The following is an 18,131-nucleotide window of genomic DNA, read 5'->3' as shown; positions in this document are numbered from 1 at the left end:
TTACTCCAAATTATCTAAGTTGAGGTTTTTAATACAATTTCGTCTAAAGGATAATTTTAAAAAATAATTAGAATATATGTATATTTTAACAGTAAAAGTTCGAACAAAATTAACTATAGAAAAAACACTATGCCAAAATAGTATTATATATACTAAACATTATATATTAATTTAATTCCGTTGTTGTTCGATGGACACTAGAACGATTTATAAATCAGAAATGCCTTGTGATACAAGACAAATATTCACGTAAAGTATAGCGTGTTTAATTTTAAAAAAATATGAATAGGGAAGCAAAAATACGAATTAAAGCCACTCGTTAATTGAAGAAAAGGAAAAAGTTCAATACTTATGTTTCCTGTTGCATCACGTAGGGCATATGTTGACTAATCCATCTAATGCCGACACAAAGATACAAATATCAAACAAATATTTTGATAATGTTACTTAAATATTTTCAGTCGAGTATCGTATAGAATGAGTAAATTATAATATATCCACACAACAATGTAACACAAAATAAACGCCCATTTTACATAGTGGTGCTTACGACGAAAAATGTGCTCCCGTAAGTGATGTAGATTTCACCTGGTCATCAATGATGAGGGCCAGAATCCATAAAAATTCTCATTAGAGGGAAATGCAATAGAAGCTTACGTAGATACATGTACACTCTAAGTATATCAAGTAGCAAAAGTTCCAACTCACGTTAACCTGACGCAAATGCCTCCACTGGAAATCCTTGATGAAAGCACACAAAATTCTTTAAAAAATATGATTCTCATAAAGACGTAGCCAAATATGTCCAGTTTCTTTTCCTTCCTTTGCTTCTTTCTTCTTGAAGCTCTTGCAACATTTAAAGGGAAGTTGTAGCTCCACCTTCAAGTGACAAGATGTTTGTCACGCCGTTTAGTATTGGATTCCCATAGTTTGGGGGTCTATTGGAGTTTCACATTATGAAACGAAGGTCACTTCTTATATATTTGAAACTAAATGGAATCTTCCCCTTTGTACTGATTAAACCCCAAGAAATAGGTTTTATCCGAACGTTTCAAACAAGACACACCATGTATAGTGAAAATCGCTTAATTGATAGGGTATCTTCATGATTGTTTTAGCGATTTAGATGAATTCATACTCATGCATCTGAATTATTTATACCCCAAGCAATAAGAATCATTCTTACGGCTGAGACAAAATATTCTAGTTTTCACAAAATTCACAAAACTTTCATTAAATTAATTATGGAACTTTTCTTTTACTAGGGAAAAGGTAAATTCTATTCCTTATTCGTGACCAATTTTACCGCAAGCAGTAGGAATAATCAGTGACGGCCGTAAACAAACGTTTCTGGGTGTTTATCACAATTCAGCAAAACATTCTGAAAAAATATACATATGAACACAAAAATTATGGACATAGAATTTCAGGAATGATATTGAAAAAAATAAGAAAATATTCAAATATTGTATTGAAACAGAATCAATTTCACAAAACATCCAACAAAGCTGCGAAATGTTGCTAACTAAAGTTTAACACTCTAGCGTATTGTATTTTTCGAGGTTCATTTGGATCATATCCAACTAACACACTAAGAAAGGGTTAAAAAAGTAAAAAATTCAGAAATGGTCATAAAGATTTTGGGTTTTCCTGGACAAGTCAATAAAACTAAATTAAACTATCTTCATGCTAAAAACTACAGTTGTTTAAATTTCCAATTCTCTTATGATTAACAACCCTAAATTAAGTTTTATAAAAGTGACTTTTTAAATTGTCCAAAAGCGTTCACCTTTTCGCTTGCAATCTAATAAAATGGTAATTTATAGTAAAATGTACCTGAAACTACACCATTTTGAAATTTTCATATTTCTTGTAAGTTGTCAGAGAGTAAGTTTTCTTCAATTGGCTAAAATGAAAGAGAGTACCAGCATTCTCACGAAAGAGTGGATCTTTTGAGAAACGTTTAATAAAACTATATTTGATATTAAAATGAAGGGGAAAGCTAACATTTGTTGAAATTCTTCAGTTTCCTGTAAATAATGATCTGTTGAAAATAAATAGAGACTGTTCCAACTTGAGTCAAAAATCCTAAATTCGGGAGTTGAACTAAACGTTTTGAACAAACGAACAAATTCAACTAATTTCCAAAAGTAAACAAGACTCGGTTATCAGAACATGACTATTTATTGATTTTCATATTTTGACCAGTTTAACGTGTTTTTGTGAACTTCACACTTCATATGTTTGGCCTATGTTGACCAAGTACGATTTGCACTGTAGGGACCCCGTCGGGCTCCGTCAGTACTTATCGTATTAAAAACCAAATTCAGTGAACCTAAGTTTACCTCACCTACACGTAAATTAGATCAGTTTAGATAGGTTGGAATACTTTAGGTTAAGTTAAAGTAGTTAACTTATTTTAGTTTAGTTTAGATTGCATGAAGTGTATGACGGTTAAGTGTGATCTAAGTATCGCGGCGGGACTTATCGGGATTGAATACATGATGACATACTTGTAAACATTGCTCATTTTATAAAAAAACATTAATGTTTAATTCTCTTTTATTTATTTAGGATAATAACGATGAATGTAATAATGGAAACATGTCGAAAGGAGAACCAAGAAATAGTCATGAAACACAAGAAAAAAAGGATGAGGTGAGGTTTAGGTTTAAGTAAACATAGTTTTTACTCTCTTTAACTTTAGAACGCTTACGTGGGGTATCACAGACCCTACATAGATAATTAAAGTGCTTTGGTTATAATAAATCTGCATTAAATCTTCATCTTTCGTGACAGCAATATATTTAATTTTGCTTTGCATTTTACGTAATTTCAGACTTGTACAAATCACAATTTGCGAAATTTCTATTATTTGGTACCAGTACTCAAAGTTGCTCATATCCTAACAAGAAGTGGTTCTTTTTTTTTTTTTTTTTTTTTGAATACGAACGCTATTAGCTAAATACATTTTATTGCCATATAAATCTAGACTTAAGTTTTTACAGGTGTTTCATAAAATTCATTGCTGAATTAACTTCGTTTTAAAGAGGTAATGAAGAAAGTTCTGTCGCGTTTTCACGCACCACCTTCAAACATCGATATGTCACCTAAGACGTACCTGGAAGACCAACAATAGTCCCCATCAGCATCGACGACCTTGTGCCAAATTCCGGCATTTTACACCTCTATCAGAGATTTGAACTGGCGTTTTCTAAGGTGATTGTCCAAGAAACGAAACAGGTAATAATCAGACGGTGCAATTTTAGGTAATATGGCGGTCGAAATAGAGTTTTCCATCCAAGACTTAAAATGGTGTCCCGAATCGATGCAATATACGGGCGCCCCTACTATTTCTAGGTTGTAACAGTCTTTATTATGTCTGTTCAGGAAACGTTCCACCTCAAAATTCCCCTCGCCATCATTCCCGAAATATATCACACGAAATGCTTTTTAAATCTGCGGAAAGACGAAAACATCAAAGGATGCCATGTCTTAAGAATTACGAAGTGATGCAAATTTCGTTAACCCAAAGAAATAATGTGTCCTGTGCACAATGAGCTGGGGCGTTGTCGTTGAGCAAAAATACTGAGTTGTTTTGAATTTAACGCCCCTTTCAGCAGCGAGACTATATCAGACGGGACCCACTGATTAATGTGGAATCCGAATCACACGAGTTCCTGTTGCGGATCAAACCGGGCTCTCTCACGTTAAACGTACGCTAACCGCTTAGCCACGAAGGAACTCATTAAAAATACTCCCGTGAATAGCTTCCCTCGATGCTTCGTATTGATGGCTTCTTTTAACCTCCTCAAGATGTTTTGGTATTATATTCGTTTCATGGTTTGCCCTATCAAAACACAATATGATAGCACCAAACCATGGGACATAAATGTTAGCATTAATAAAACTCCAGAAGAAACATGTAATTTGTCGTAAACCACATTTTCTTTAGAGTAAAGGCAGGAGAAATTCACTACCCACTCTCAGTGAATTCAAACCGAAGAATCTATTGAAATGCTGTGTGTTAGTAAACTAACAACACAATTAAATCTCGTAGTGGGATACGCAGTATTAACAAATGTCTCGCCCACACTAATTATAACGAGTCAAGTCTGTGTAACAATACAAACGCAGATATTAACTGATTATTACTCCAAATTATCTAAGTTGAGGTTTTTAATACAATTTCGTCTAAAGGATAATTTTAAAAAATAATTAGAATATATGTATATTTTAACAGTAAAAGTTCGAACAAAATTAACTATAGAAAAAACACTATGCCAAAATAGTATTATATATACTAAACATTATATATTAATTTAATTCCGTTGTTGTTCGATGGACACTAGAACGATTTATAAATCAGAAATGCCTTGTGATACAAGACAAATATTCACGTAAAGTATAGCGTGTTTAATTTTAAAAAAAATATGAATAGGGAAGCAAAAATACGAATTAAAGCCACTCGTTAATTGAAGAAAAGGAAAAAGTTCAATACTTATGTTTCCTGTTGCATCACGTAGGGCATATGTTGACTAATCCATCTAATGCCGACACAAAGATACAAATATCAAACAAATATTTTGATAATGTTACTTAAATATTTTCAGTCGAGTATCGTATAGAATGAGTGAATTATAATATATCCACACAACAATGTAACACAAATTAAACGCCCATTTTACATAGTGGTGCTTACGACGAAAAATGTGCTCCCGTAAGTGATGTAGATTTCACCTGGTCATCAATGGTGAGGGCCAGAATCCATAAAAATTCTCATTAGAGGGAAATGCAAAAGAAGCTTACGTAGATACATGTACACTCCAAGTACATCAAGTAGCAAAAGTTCCAACTCACGTTAACCTGACGCAAATGCCTCCACTGGAAATCCTTGATGAAAGCGCACAAAATTCTTCAAAAAATATCATTCTCATAAAGACGTAGCCAAACATGTCCAGTTTCTTTTCCTTCCTTTGCTTCTTTCTTCTTGAAGTTCTTGCAACATTTAAAGGGAAGTTGTAGCTTCACCTTCAAGTGACAAGATGTTTGTCACGCTGTTTAGTATTGGATTCCCATAGTTTGGGGGTCTATTGGAGTTTCACATTATGAAACACGATATTTTGGACGTAATTATTGTATCGGGCTACATTTTTCTTTACAGAATATACATTAGTTTACTTCATTAACGATAGTATTACTGTTTGCTACTGGCATAAGTTTAGTATCCAAATAAAGCTAGGATATCGTTGAAAGCGAGCTTTGGCTTGTAAGTATTAGAAGAAAGTTAACTTATTTTCAGGGCAAGAAATTAAATTTTTATAAAATACACTATACTCCTCTTCATTATCAGAATATTTACGTTTGTTAGTGCTATCAGTTTTATTGTTTTAAGAAAATCCGAACTCGATTGAACACGAGCTTTGACCCGTAATTGTTGGAAGTGGTATAAGTCTTTTTATAGAACATGCAATAGTTCACTTCATTGTTGCTACTAGTAATGTTTGCTATTTTCGGAAGTTTAGTATTTTATTATAGGTCTAACTTGTTGGAACACAAGATTTGGCTCATAATTATTCGATGAGTTTTAGACTATTATTTAATAAATCAAACATCAGCTAACTTTTAAATAGTATTACTGTTATTATTATTGGGTCGAGATTAGTATGTTAAGAAAGTTTGATTATATTTGATCGAGAACTTTGAATCGTAATTAGAAATTTGGCTTAGAGTTAGTGTAATGAAATATATGATAGAATATTTATTTGTACTCTTAGTATTGCTTATTGTCAGGTCAGGATTAGTGCATTAATAAAGATGACCATATTTGAACACGAACTCTGGCTCTTAGCTCCTAATCATTGTCTCGACTTTGGTTTTCTTAGAACACATGACAAGTAAATTTACAAGAGCTGACATTGATGTTTGTTACTGGCAGAAACTTCGTATATTGAACTGAGTTATATGTACACATAGATTGGTTTGTAATTAACACATTGGTATTAGTTTTTATTTTAATATTAGTCCGATATAAAAATTATCACCATTATTTGTTATTGGCATAGTGTCAGTTATTTTAAATAATGAATGAATTTCTGATATTCAAACATAACATGTAACACTATGAAAATATGCATTTCATACAAATTTTTCTTGGAATTTTTAGGGCTAGAGTTTTTAAGAAGATTGTTTATGAATATTTTAATGCATTTTAATATTATTATTATTACGGATAGTTATGGATACTTTTAGTTATGAATATTATTATTTGTAGTTATTTGAACTTCAGATTGCAAGACGTAATATTTGAGGGTTAGTTGTAGATATCATTCTAGATATCTCCTTATTATTAGATTTTACAGTAGTAGAATTTCTTATGATTATTCTTTGTTTACTTGTAATTATTTGGGTTTCACTTTAGATATTTTAATTAGCTAATGTGTGAACATTGTATAAAAATGTTGGTTAATTGTTACAGTTAGAATTAAATGTTGATTAATTGTACTCCGATTACTTATGCATACTAACATGTGTTTGACTATGCTATTAGGATTTATATTAGTAGGATATTGTGACTTATATTTACACTTATGATATTGTAGCGTGAATTTGATATTTTTTCCTCACATTTCCCTCACCCGTATGTAAATAGCATTGAATGAAGACTCCAATACTAAATACAATAATCAGATATACTATTTATAATAATACAAAATATTTTAAATACGCGTACAGTGGTAGAAATGCATTTATGAACCCATGCGTATGTTGATCAATTGCATGTAAATTTAACAGACTATTCAATTTAAAACTTGTAATCGCCACAGAAAATGCGTTTGCGTTTCCATTACATGCTCAACTTAAGGAAATTAAAGGCACTGCTTCATGACGTTTTCCATTTTGTCCTTCAAAATTATTTGACCATTATGCGAACAATATCTTTCAGCAGAAAACTGCAGTCTTCATAGCTTAAGACCAACTCAATACGCTGTACGTAAGTACAGCAGTACAAATTACGGAGTCTGATTCATAACCGAACTCCAACAACAACCATAATTTAACTAAGATTGTTAGCAATATTTTGATACGATATGCAGTCATTTGGCATGTATATTCCTTCTTATTCGTTCTAAAACCTGGTTACTTGACCGTTAGGAGTTGTCAGGAGTGTTATTAGAGAAAATGCCGTAAATTTGTAAACAAGTTGCATAGCACAGAGAGTACTATGGGCTTTCGCACAGAGAGTATGATAAGATTAAGATTACTATTATTTATAAACACCTTCAGTTCGTATATTAACGGTTACTGCTGAAGTCATTTCTGCTGACCTAGTGGCTTGCATACGGCCTTTTGGTGAGCGTAATCCTATGATTGAAGTCAAGATTGATGTGCATTAAAGCTTGAACATATTACACTGGTTTTAGAATTTATCTTAAGCTTCAGACTCACCTCATGTAGTCTTTATACTGAGAAAAGTGCGGTAAACGTGAACAACCAAAGAAAAACGATATTTACGATCGGTACAACGTTTCTACAATTTTATGGACAAAATACATATTTTTGACGAATATACTAGAAAGGAAGTAATGAGTTTGGTTGAGTAATAAATTTATTCAAACAAAAGTAGTTTAATGTTATTATTATTATTGTAGTTTAATTTAAAGTGAATGTTTGTGTAAAAAGAATGTCATCGTACATTGTAATGTATATTTTTATTGGTCTTATTTGGTGTGGTATAATGAACGATTAATTCATGTAACATTATCATTACGATATTAATTATACATGCGGTTCCTTACAAAGGTTCAGAGACATTAGGACTAGATTTTACTAACACATGCAATGTGCTGAACTTAATGGTTTGTGATCCAGGAGCTAGTTTTTACTCCGTTTTTTGATTTTCTTTGGAACCAGGGAGGAGGGCGCATGGCATCAGCAATAAGAATGATTAGTGAGAAAGAAGTAATTTCATTGATGGTTTTGCCTAATAATTGGATAAAGGGATCACCGGGCAGACAATGCAATCGCGGGAATATTCCTGTAATTAATTATAGGTACACTGATATTTTGGGTTATTCATTGTGGAAAGTTATAAACATAAGTGTCATAAATATTATTTTTTAAATATTATTTTATAAATTCCAATTTTCATAGTGAGTATGTTATTTATGTTAATTTTTCTTCTTTTGTACCGATATGTCAGCGCTAAATTCATTTACAGTGTTAGCTCTTAATATCCATTGCATCAGTTCTGCGTCTAATAAAGCCCTCCTTAAACAATTTATTGAACATCGTCAACCCGACGTATGTGGTATCGTTGAAATGACTCTTCCGTCGTTAGACTTTCTTAGTGATTACAACGCAATAATTAATTGTGAATCATCCACACGGGTAGATCTTTTGGTAAGGAAGGGTCTTACGTATGATAGGGTGGTATTATCTCCCGTTGGGAGGGCCATCCGTTGTTACATTCAAAATATTTGTTTAATTCTATAGTATGCACCTTCGGGCTATCTCATGGTACGAGAAAGGGAACGGTTTTATGAGCACACCATCCGCCCGCCATTAATCAGTGTATTTTGATAGGTGATTTTAATGCGATAATTAACCACCGAGATTCTCCCACCCCTCACCACCATGTTACGCGTTAGTGGAACTTGTGTGAGCTATGCAGCTACATGATGCGCTCAGTGTATCCAACTCGCCGCATCCTTTCATCTTCTGTGGGTTGAAAACTAAGAGTAGAATCGACCGAGCATACGTAACGGCACCTTTAAGTTCAACGGTGGTCCATTTGTTAACTCTCCACTTGCCCTTTTCAGACCATTCAGCCATTAAAGTGGCTTTTAAATTGCCGTTTTTCATACCTGCAGCACGTGGTTCTTCTTTTCGGAAAACTAATATAGAAGTTATGTCAGAAGAGGAAGTGGTGGAGTTGTTTTCTACTAAGTTTGTCTATTGATGTAATATGAGAAAATATTATTCGACTGTCGGATCATGGTGGAACGTATATTGTAAGCCCAAAATCCGTAGTTTTTTTTTTCAATGGCGCGGTAGAATAGCCGCGAAGACGATCGTCAGTTGCACGAATATTTTTATAGTGCTCTTTCCGAACTTTGGGCTGCACCTGCTTCCCTGGAAAATTTAGCACGCATTAACGATCTTAAATTCCGGATGAAACAGATTTACGCACATTCATCGCTGCAAGCTTATTTTTCTGAGGATTTCTACCATTGTTTCTCAGAGGAAACTGCGCCTATATATCACGTTGACCACCTTCTACGGAAAAAGCGGTCGGCTTTCATCCCTTCAATTGTTTTAAATGTATCTTGTTTATATTTGTCATTGAAACGATTTTAACTACATATAAGTTTTGGTGGTAGGTTAACTGGCGCAGTAGTTGAGTGGTTAGCACATTGATCTTCTGTTCGGTAGACCGGGGTTCGAATCCCCCTGAAGAGCAATTTCGAATTTTTAACTGTTCTGGATGTTTCGGTGTTCGTGTTCCTGTCGTGTTTGGACTACGCAAAAATTGCGCGAACTGCCCATGGCGAACAGTATCCCGGTTGGAACGAACTTTTAAAAAAATCCTGGCGAGGCTGAAACTTTTTCAAGTTTTCCTGTTTCAATTTCAATTTCAATGCATACTCAGTATGATAAGCAAGGTCTTCTCTTCCCTAGAAAGAAAAAGATGTTAAAATGAGGAGAATTGGAGAAGGTCTCTCAATGAAGGCACTCATTTACAAAGTTATTTCCAGTAGTTGTTCTAGATTTGATATTTTCAGCTACTTTCAAGCATTTTCTCATTCATATGTGATCAGTGTTTTTATTTCTTTGAATATACAGTATATAATGAAAAAGTGCATTACGTACTCAGCAATATTGAGATTAACATATGATGTCCATTGGACAACACGCTCTGAACCAGAGAGATTGATCTCAGAATGGAGAAAGGTTTCGTGCGTTATCTACTCACAATTTTACTTGCATACAGACTTGACTCAGTGCTACAAACTGCTGTCAGTGACGAGAAAAGTTACGTGTAAGTTGGGTTTCATCTGTCTACGCGTTCTCACAACATGAAATGACCTAGACCCCAAGTAATGGAATTAGAGCGCTTAGAGGAGGGAATTAGTTTTGTGGCTGGCTGTACATACAAGCAGAATATAGATTCAAAACGACGAATATCTGATCATCTTGGGTTTCTGTAAAATATTAATCATCTGACTAAAATTGATGAGAATTAGCACAATTATTGTTAATGAATATGAGAAGTATTGGAAGAATTATTATACATTATTTAAAAAATAATATTTATGACACTTATGTTTATAACTTTCCACAATGAATAACCCAAAATATCAGTGTACCTATAATTAATTACAGGAATATTCCCGCGATTGCATTGTCTGCCCGGTGATCCCTTTATCCAATTATTAGGCAAAACCATCAATGAAATTACTTCTTTCTCACTAATCATTCTTATTGCTGATGCCATGCGCCCTCCTCCCTGGTTCCAAAGAAAATCAAAAAACGGAGTAAAAACTAGCTCCTGGATCACAAACCATTAAGTTCAGCACATTGCATGTGTTAGTAAAATCTAGTCCTAATGTCTCTGAACCTTTGTAAGGAACCGCATGTATAATTAATATCGTAATGATAATGTTACATGAATTAATCGTTCATTATACCACACCAAATAAGACCAATAAAAATATACATTACAATGTACGATGACATTCTTTTTACACAAACATTCACTTTAAATTAAACTACAATAATAATAATAACATTAAACTACTTTTGTTTGAATAAATTTATTACTCAACCAAACTCATTACTTCCTTTCTAGTATATTCGTCAAAAATATGTATTTTGTCCATAAAATTGTAGAAACGTTGTACCGATCGTAAATATCGTTTTTCTTTGGTTGTTCACGTTTACCGCACTTTTCTCAGTATAAAGACTACATGAGGTGAGTCTGAAGCTTAAGATAAATTCTAAAACCAGTGTAATATGTTCAAGCTTTAATGCACATCAATCTTGACTTCAATCATAGGATTACGCTCACCAAAAGGCCGTATGCAAGCCACTAGGTCAGCAGAAATGACTTCAGCAGTAACCGTTAATATACGAACTGAAGGTGTTTATAAATAATAGTAATCTTAATCTTATCATACTCTCTGTGCGAAAGCCCATAGTACTCTCTGTGCTGTGCAACTTGTTTACAAATTTACGGCATTTTCTCTAATAACACTCCTGACAACTCCTAACGGTCAAGTAACCAGGTTTTAGAACGAATAAGAAGGAATATACATGCCAAATGACTGCATATCGTATCAAAATATTGCTAACAATCTTAGTTAAATTATGGTTGTTGTTGGAGTTCGGTTATGAATCAGACTCCGTAATTTGTACTGCTGTACTTACGTACAGCGTATTGAGTTGGTCTTAAGCTATGAAGACTGCAGTTTTCTGCTGAAAGATATTGTTCGCATAATGGTCAAATAATTTTGAAGGACAAAATGGAAAACGTCATGAAGCAGTGCCTTTAATTTCCTTAAGTTGAGCATGTAATGGAAACGCAAACGCATTTTCTGTGGCGATTACAAGTTTTAAATTGAATAGTCTGTTAAATTTACATGCAATTGATCAACATACGCATGGGTTCATAAATGCATTTCTACCACTGTACGCGTATTTAAAATATTTTGTATTATTATAAATAGTATATCTGATTATTGTATTTAGTATTGGAGTCTTCATTCAATGCTATTTACATACGGGTGAGGGAAATGTGAGGAAAAAATATCAAATTCACGCTACAATATCATAAGTGTAAATATAAGTCACAATATCCTACTAATATAAATCCTAATAGCATAGTCAAACACATGTTAGTATGCATAAGTAATCGGAGTACAATTAATCAACATTTAATTCTAACTGTAACAATTAACCAACATTTTTATACAATGTTCACACATTAGCTAATTAAAATATCTAAAGTGAAACCCAAATAATTACAAGTAAACAAAGAATAATCATAAGAAATTCTACTACTGTAAAATCTAATAATAAGGAGATATCTAGAATGATATCTACAACTAACCCTCAAATATTACGTCTTGCAATCTGAAGTTCAAATAACTACAAATAATAATATTCATAACTAAAAGTATCCATAACTATCCGTAATAATAATAATATTAAAATGCATTAAAATATTCATAAACAATCTTCTTAAAAACTCTAGCCCTAAAAACCCTAGCCCTAAACCGATCTTGCCCACTCTGACACACTACCCACCATGACCCACTCCGACTCACCACCCTCCATGAACCACTGACCCACCAAAACACTTCGTCATCAACTCTGACACATGATCCACGTTTTCTTTTCTACCGACTAAAGAGTTTATACTTGTAATAAAACCAGGTTGTCAAATTCTAACTAATCGGAGTTTGAATTGCTTCGGTCAATCCCTCAAGCACCGCTCTGTTACAATAATGATCGATCTGACCTTTACGACATAAAACAGTTAAAGTGTTTGTCATGGGCAAACTTTCGATGAATTTCAATTAAATTATGATGGTCTAATTATTTCCTTGTTGAATTATCGATACTTCTCAGTGAAAAAGCGTATGAAATTTGAAACTCCCAAATCAAGGTACGTATACCAACATACAGAAGCTTACATTACAAATTTTATGTCTATTTTTCTGACAACTTTATGGGTTGATTGCTCTGCGCTCTAAGCGCTCCATATAATAAACAAGCTTTTAGCAATTATTATAAAGCGCATGGTAAGCATATATGGATATATGATGCTAAGCACTGTATTTTTTGTTGAGTTGAGTTGAGTTGATTTTGAGTTTAACATTCCTTTGAGCAGCGAGGCTATATGTGACGTGGACCTACCCCATGTCGTAAACGTCGCCAACACCTAGTAGCCCACTTGCGGGTAAACGTCGATCGTCAATATAGAGACGAGTCGAAGGATTGCCGCTACTGTCCCACGGCCGGCACAGTTTCGTTGAGTCGAAACAGATATCTCGCGTTAGGGTGTTGAAGATACCACCGCGTCGCAGCGAGGACTTCATTATGGTCCGCGCTCCTTCGATTTATCGCGGAGAATCGCGAAGGGACCAACACGAGCTATCGCCAGTCATGTGCATGCGGTTATTATTATATATAATTTTTTCCTCATGAATTGTTCCTAAAGTGAGCTCCGGGTGTCAAGAATAACCTTTGCCTCAACTTCATGAAGTGCAAAATCTTTAGTGCAATAATTGTATGAATTTAGATGGCAACAGACGTCGATCATTAGAGAGTGAGTATGGGAGAACTATGAAATAAAGTAAATAGAGGTGACCATAATAAATATTGGTCACGAGTGAGAAGTCTCTATTCACCCATATCACTTTGTGTAATATAGAGCTCTGTTGTTGCGTAACACAGAAGACAAACATAACCAGACAGACATACATAACCAACCGGTTGCTACAAAATGCTCGCTGTGAGAATAAGAATTGCAAGGACAGACACGCGTACACTTACGTAAGTTCCGAATCAGAAATGGCATGCACTTGCGATTTTGGGTCACGTGAGTCTGTTTTATCTGTTCCTTTAACTGCACTAAGAAGTAAACTCAATTCTTTTTTCCCTGTAGATGACCTTGATACTCGTCGTCTTTTTTGTTGCGAAGCGGGATCACGAAAAGCAGAAACATCATTTTGAGGAACTGTAAAAGAAAGGAAAACTTCTGCCTGTACTAAAAAGGAGTCACTCAACCCCGGAAGATTATCAGGCAGCGAAACACTAGTTGACACTGGGCATACAACATCCAGTGGCGTGTCTTGTATTATCGTGGTTGTACATTTGGTACTGCCTCCGCCGAAACTGATTGTTCTGGTGATGACAGCGATACTAGGCGTGATGTCGGTAACTCAGGAAACTCACTCGCATCGTTCAAAAAAGAAACTTCTGGGGTTTATTACATGGGACATCTGCTTGAACCTCCAAAGGCCGTGACGACGGAATAGGTCGCTGCACTTTTCCAAGTTCAGTCATTTGAACAGAGACAGGGGCTGGTTTCGCACTCACAGGTTTTGATTTTTTCAACGGATATATGGAGATCGTATGTAAATGAGATTGGCAAAAAAAAGTAATAGGTTGACCATCATGAGATACACCCACTTTATAGCCCTGTACTATTAAACGTGACGGGATATGTTTCTGTAGTTCCATATGAATAATCCGGATACCACTATCAATGCTTGGGGGAAAAGGAGCTGCCCAAAATTGGGGTGCCACTTGACGCAAATTTCCATAAGCACTAAAATGTTCTTCAAGTAACTGTAATGGCGCCTCCAAAGGGAAGTCGTATATCCTAATCTGCTTTATTGGGGTTTCCGCTGGAACAATCCTTACAGTGCTAGAAATTCCATCGGTAAGATGAAAGACCACAGAATCAGGAGCACTAGAAGCAAACTGTTCATACGCTTGTACATTCTTAAACTTCAGATAAATACTGTAAGACTTGGCGTGTACCTGCAGAGCACAAATATTGTCATAAATGCTCGGAAAAGTCTCACTTGGCCACTGATAAACTTGACTGGAAGTCGGACGTGAACTTGGGATCTTTTTATCAAAGACAAATTTAAATTGCAGGTCCTTTTTGTAAGCCATAACTACTCCCAAACAGGCAACACCAACAAACACTAAACCCACTCACTGGTAGGCACTAACTGGCCAAACACTATAAGAACTAGTAACTTTAAGAGCACACAAGTTCGCAGGAGTTAAACAAACAGACCTAACAGAGTCAAACTACTCCATGATGTGTTTCGCTCGACGGCTGGAGCGGAACTGTGCCTAAGACATCAATATTCTGGGAGAAGGAAAAAACTGGAGCTGTAGTGAATTCAGTAATTACATACTTTCACGATTCCAGTGTAATAAAGCTGAAACTTTCCGATTTAAGACATGGTAAAATAGTAAAGTATTATGCAGAAAGTATAGTCTAGAGAAGTCAACTTTAAATTGACAACTTATATGTACAGAGGCGCTGCCATATCCTCTCTCCTCGGGCCCTGATTTTTCACAGCACGGCTCTGGACAGATACTTATATTGAAATTGAAATTTTTTTTTAATCTGGTCAATCAGAGTACTTTTTCACCGTATACATAAGATGATAACTGTTTGGGATAAGATAAAATGCGTTTGCCATGTAATTTTATAACAAAATGACGCGTGTCTATTTACTTTATTTCATAGTTCTCCCATACTCACTCTCTAATGATCGACGTCTGTTGCCATCTAAATTCATACAATTATTGCACTAAAGATTTTGCACTTCATGAAGTTGAGGCAAAGGTTATTCTTGACACCCGGAGCTCACTTTAGGAACAATTCATGAGGAAAAAATTATATATAATAATAACCGCATGCACATGACTGGCGATAGCTCGTGTTGGTCCCTTCGTGATTCTCCGCGATAAATCGAAGGAGCGCGGACCATAATGAAGTCCTCGCTGCGACGCGGTGGTATCTTCAACACCCTAACGCGAGATATCTGTTTCGACTCAACGAAACTGTGCCGGCCGTGGGACAGTAGCGGCAATCCTTCGACTCGTCTCTATATTGACGATCGACGTTTACCCGCAAGTGGGCTACTAGGTGTTGGCGACGTTTACGACATGGGGTAGGTCCACGTCACATATAGCCTCGCTGCTCAAAGGAATGTTAAACTCAAAATCAACTCAACTCAACTCAACAAAAAATACAGTGCTTAGCATCATATATCCATATATGCTTACCATGCGCTTTATAATAATTGCTAAAAGCTTGTTTATTATATGGAGCGCTTAGAGCGCAGAGCAATCAACCCATAAAGTTGTCAGAAAAATAGACATAAAATTTGTAATGTAAGCTTCTGTATGTTGGTATACGTACCTTGATTTGGGAGTTTCAAATTTCATACGCTTTTTCACTGAGAAGTATCGATAATTCAACAAGGAAATAATTAGACCATCATAATTTAATTGAAATTCATCGTAAGTTTGCCCATGACAAACACTTTAACTGTTTTATGTCGTAAAGGTCAGATCGATCATTATTGTAACAGAGCGGTGCTTGAGGGATTGACCGAAGCAATTCAAACTCCGGTTAGTTAGAATTTGACAACCTGGTTTTATTACAAGTATAAACTCTTTAGTCGGTAGAAAAGAAAACGTGGATCATGTGTCAGAGTTGATGACGAAGTGTTTTGGTGGGTCAGTGGTTCATGGAGGGTGGTGAGTCGGAGTGGGTCATGGTGGGTAGTGTGTCAGAGTGGGCAAGATCGGTGGTGGATCATCGGTCAGAGTGGGTCGCGGTGGGTGGTGGGTCAAATTTTCGTTGAACAACGCCATCTCTGATAAAATCTAAAACCAAACCAAACAAAGAGCAATACTACTAAACAAAACGCTCAACATCTTAGCTATTCATGCCAAACTATTTCATCATCCGAATAACTCTAATATATCCACAAACCATCATTTGTCATACTTTACCGAAATACGTCATGGCTTTTCTGACAACCTGATATTTGAAACGTTGTTAATACGCGAAGTTCATTGCTCTCATCACTTATTCACTTATTCTCTTATGATCATCACAACCTTTAGGGTACTTCCCGTAGATATAGAAATCTGAAATGTAGTATCCAGGCTTGGTGTAGCGTGCAAGTAAACCAATGAAAAGCAAGAGGATAAAATTTCCCTCCTCCAAACCCCCTGAAATGGAATGTGTTGATTATTCAACAAATGACTTGAAATCCAATCGGAAATTCATAAAATATAAAATATGTAGCCAAGTCTGGACTTTGCAATAATAATAATAATAATAATAATAATAATAATAATAATAATAATAATAATAATAATAATAATAATAATAATAATAATAATAATAATAATAATAAATAGATTAAAGGTCTCTTATAATTATTGATAGAGATAACATTTTAATCAAATCAAATATAATTTGTCTATCTATATGAAATTCATTGAAATTACTTTTTATGTGAGTAGAGAATCAAATATCCTGTGGGGAAAGATGTAAGGTAGATTTATTGTACTAAAGTGGGATACTGCACGAAAATAGAACAATGGAAATAAAAACAGAACTTTCAAAAATAAAAAACACGTCGCTGAAAATAGAAAATAACATTGAAAAATAAAATTAGAATACTGATAACCAAAAGTGTTACTTAAATATTAAATTCACAAAACAGAAGGAGAAGACAGGACACTAGGAATAACGAACATAACAATGAAAAATAAAATCGGAACATTCAGAAATAAATTCGGAAAACTTCAAAACATAACACTGAAAAATAAAATCACAACACATGATATTCAAAAGCGTAACCCAGGTTACTAAGTTCAGGATACTAGAAAACAAAATCACGGCACAGCTAAATAAGAACATAACATTGAAAAATCCAATCACAACATTGAATACAAATTTGCAATACTGATAAACAAAACATAACAATGGGAAATATTATCATAAAACTAAAAAAAAATCTCAACACTGAGAAATAATATTACTACATTAAAACAGAAATATAATAATGAAAAACACAAGTAAAACACTGAAAATAAATTCACAAGACTGCAAAATAGAAAAGTGACAGTCAAAGATAGAAACATAAGACTGAAAAATAAATTTAGAACATTAAAAATGAAAAACATGACAAAGAAAATAGAAACGATACTGAAGAATGAAGTCAAAATACTGAAAAACAAAAATATAACACTCAGAAACAAAAGTGTGGCAATGAAAACTATAATTACAATACTGGGAAATAAAATAACAAAACTAATAAACAGATATATAACACTGAAAAATAAAATCACCACACTGAAAATAAAAACATAGAACCAAAAGCAAAGTTATGACACTGAGGAACAAAAGTGTTACATCAAAATGCAAAAACAATACTGAAAAAGAAAATCACAACACTGAACAACAAATTCACACCACCAAGAACAAATAAAACATGACAGCAAAAATAAGAACATAATACTGAAAAACAAAATCGCAACTATGAGAAATCAATTCAGCAGATTTAAAAAAAAAT

At 34.4% G+C, this 18,131-nt stretch overlaps 1 protein-coding gene across 1 annotated transcript in view; it reads left to right on the top strand.

The window, feature by feature from the left end:
• LOC145681112 (uncharacterized) overlaps window positions 1-18,131 on the top strand; it is a 461,261-nt gene that overhangs the window by 403,038 nt on the left and 40,092 nt on the right. The window contains exon 14 of the mRNA XM_081752524.1: window positions 2,575-2,658. Within this exon, the coding sequence (XP_081608650.1) occupies window positions 2,575-2,658 (84 nt within the window). The remainder of the gene's footprint in view (window positions 1-2,574; window positions 2,659-18,131) is intronic.

Source organism: Thermobia domestica, chromosome 3 (assembly GCF_964235325.1).
Source record: "Thermobia domestica chromosome 3, izTheDome1.hap1.1, whole genome shotgun sequence".
NCBI classification, from domain to species: Eukaryota; Metazoa; Arthropoda; class Insecta; order Zygentoma; family Lepismatidae; genus Thermobia; species Thermobia domestica.
Note: the sequence above shows the minus strand (reverse complement) of the source record. Positions and strands in the feature narration are given on the sequence as shown.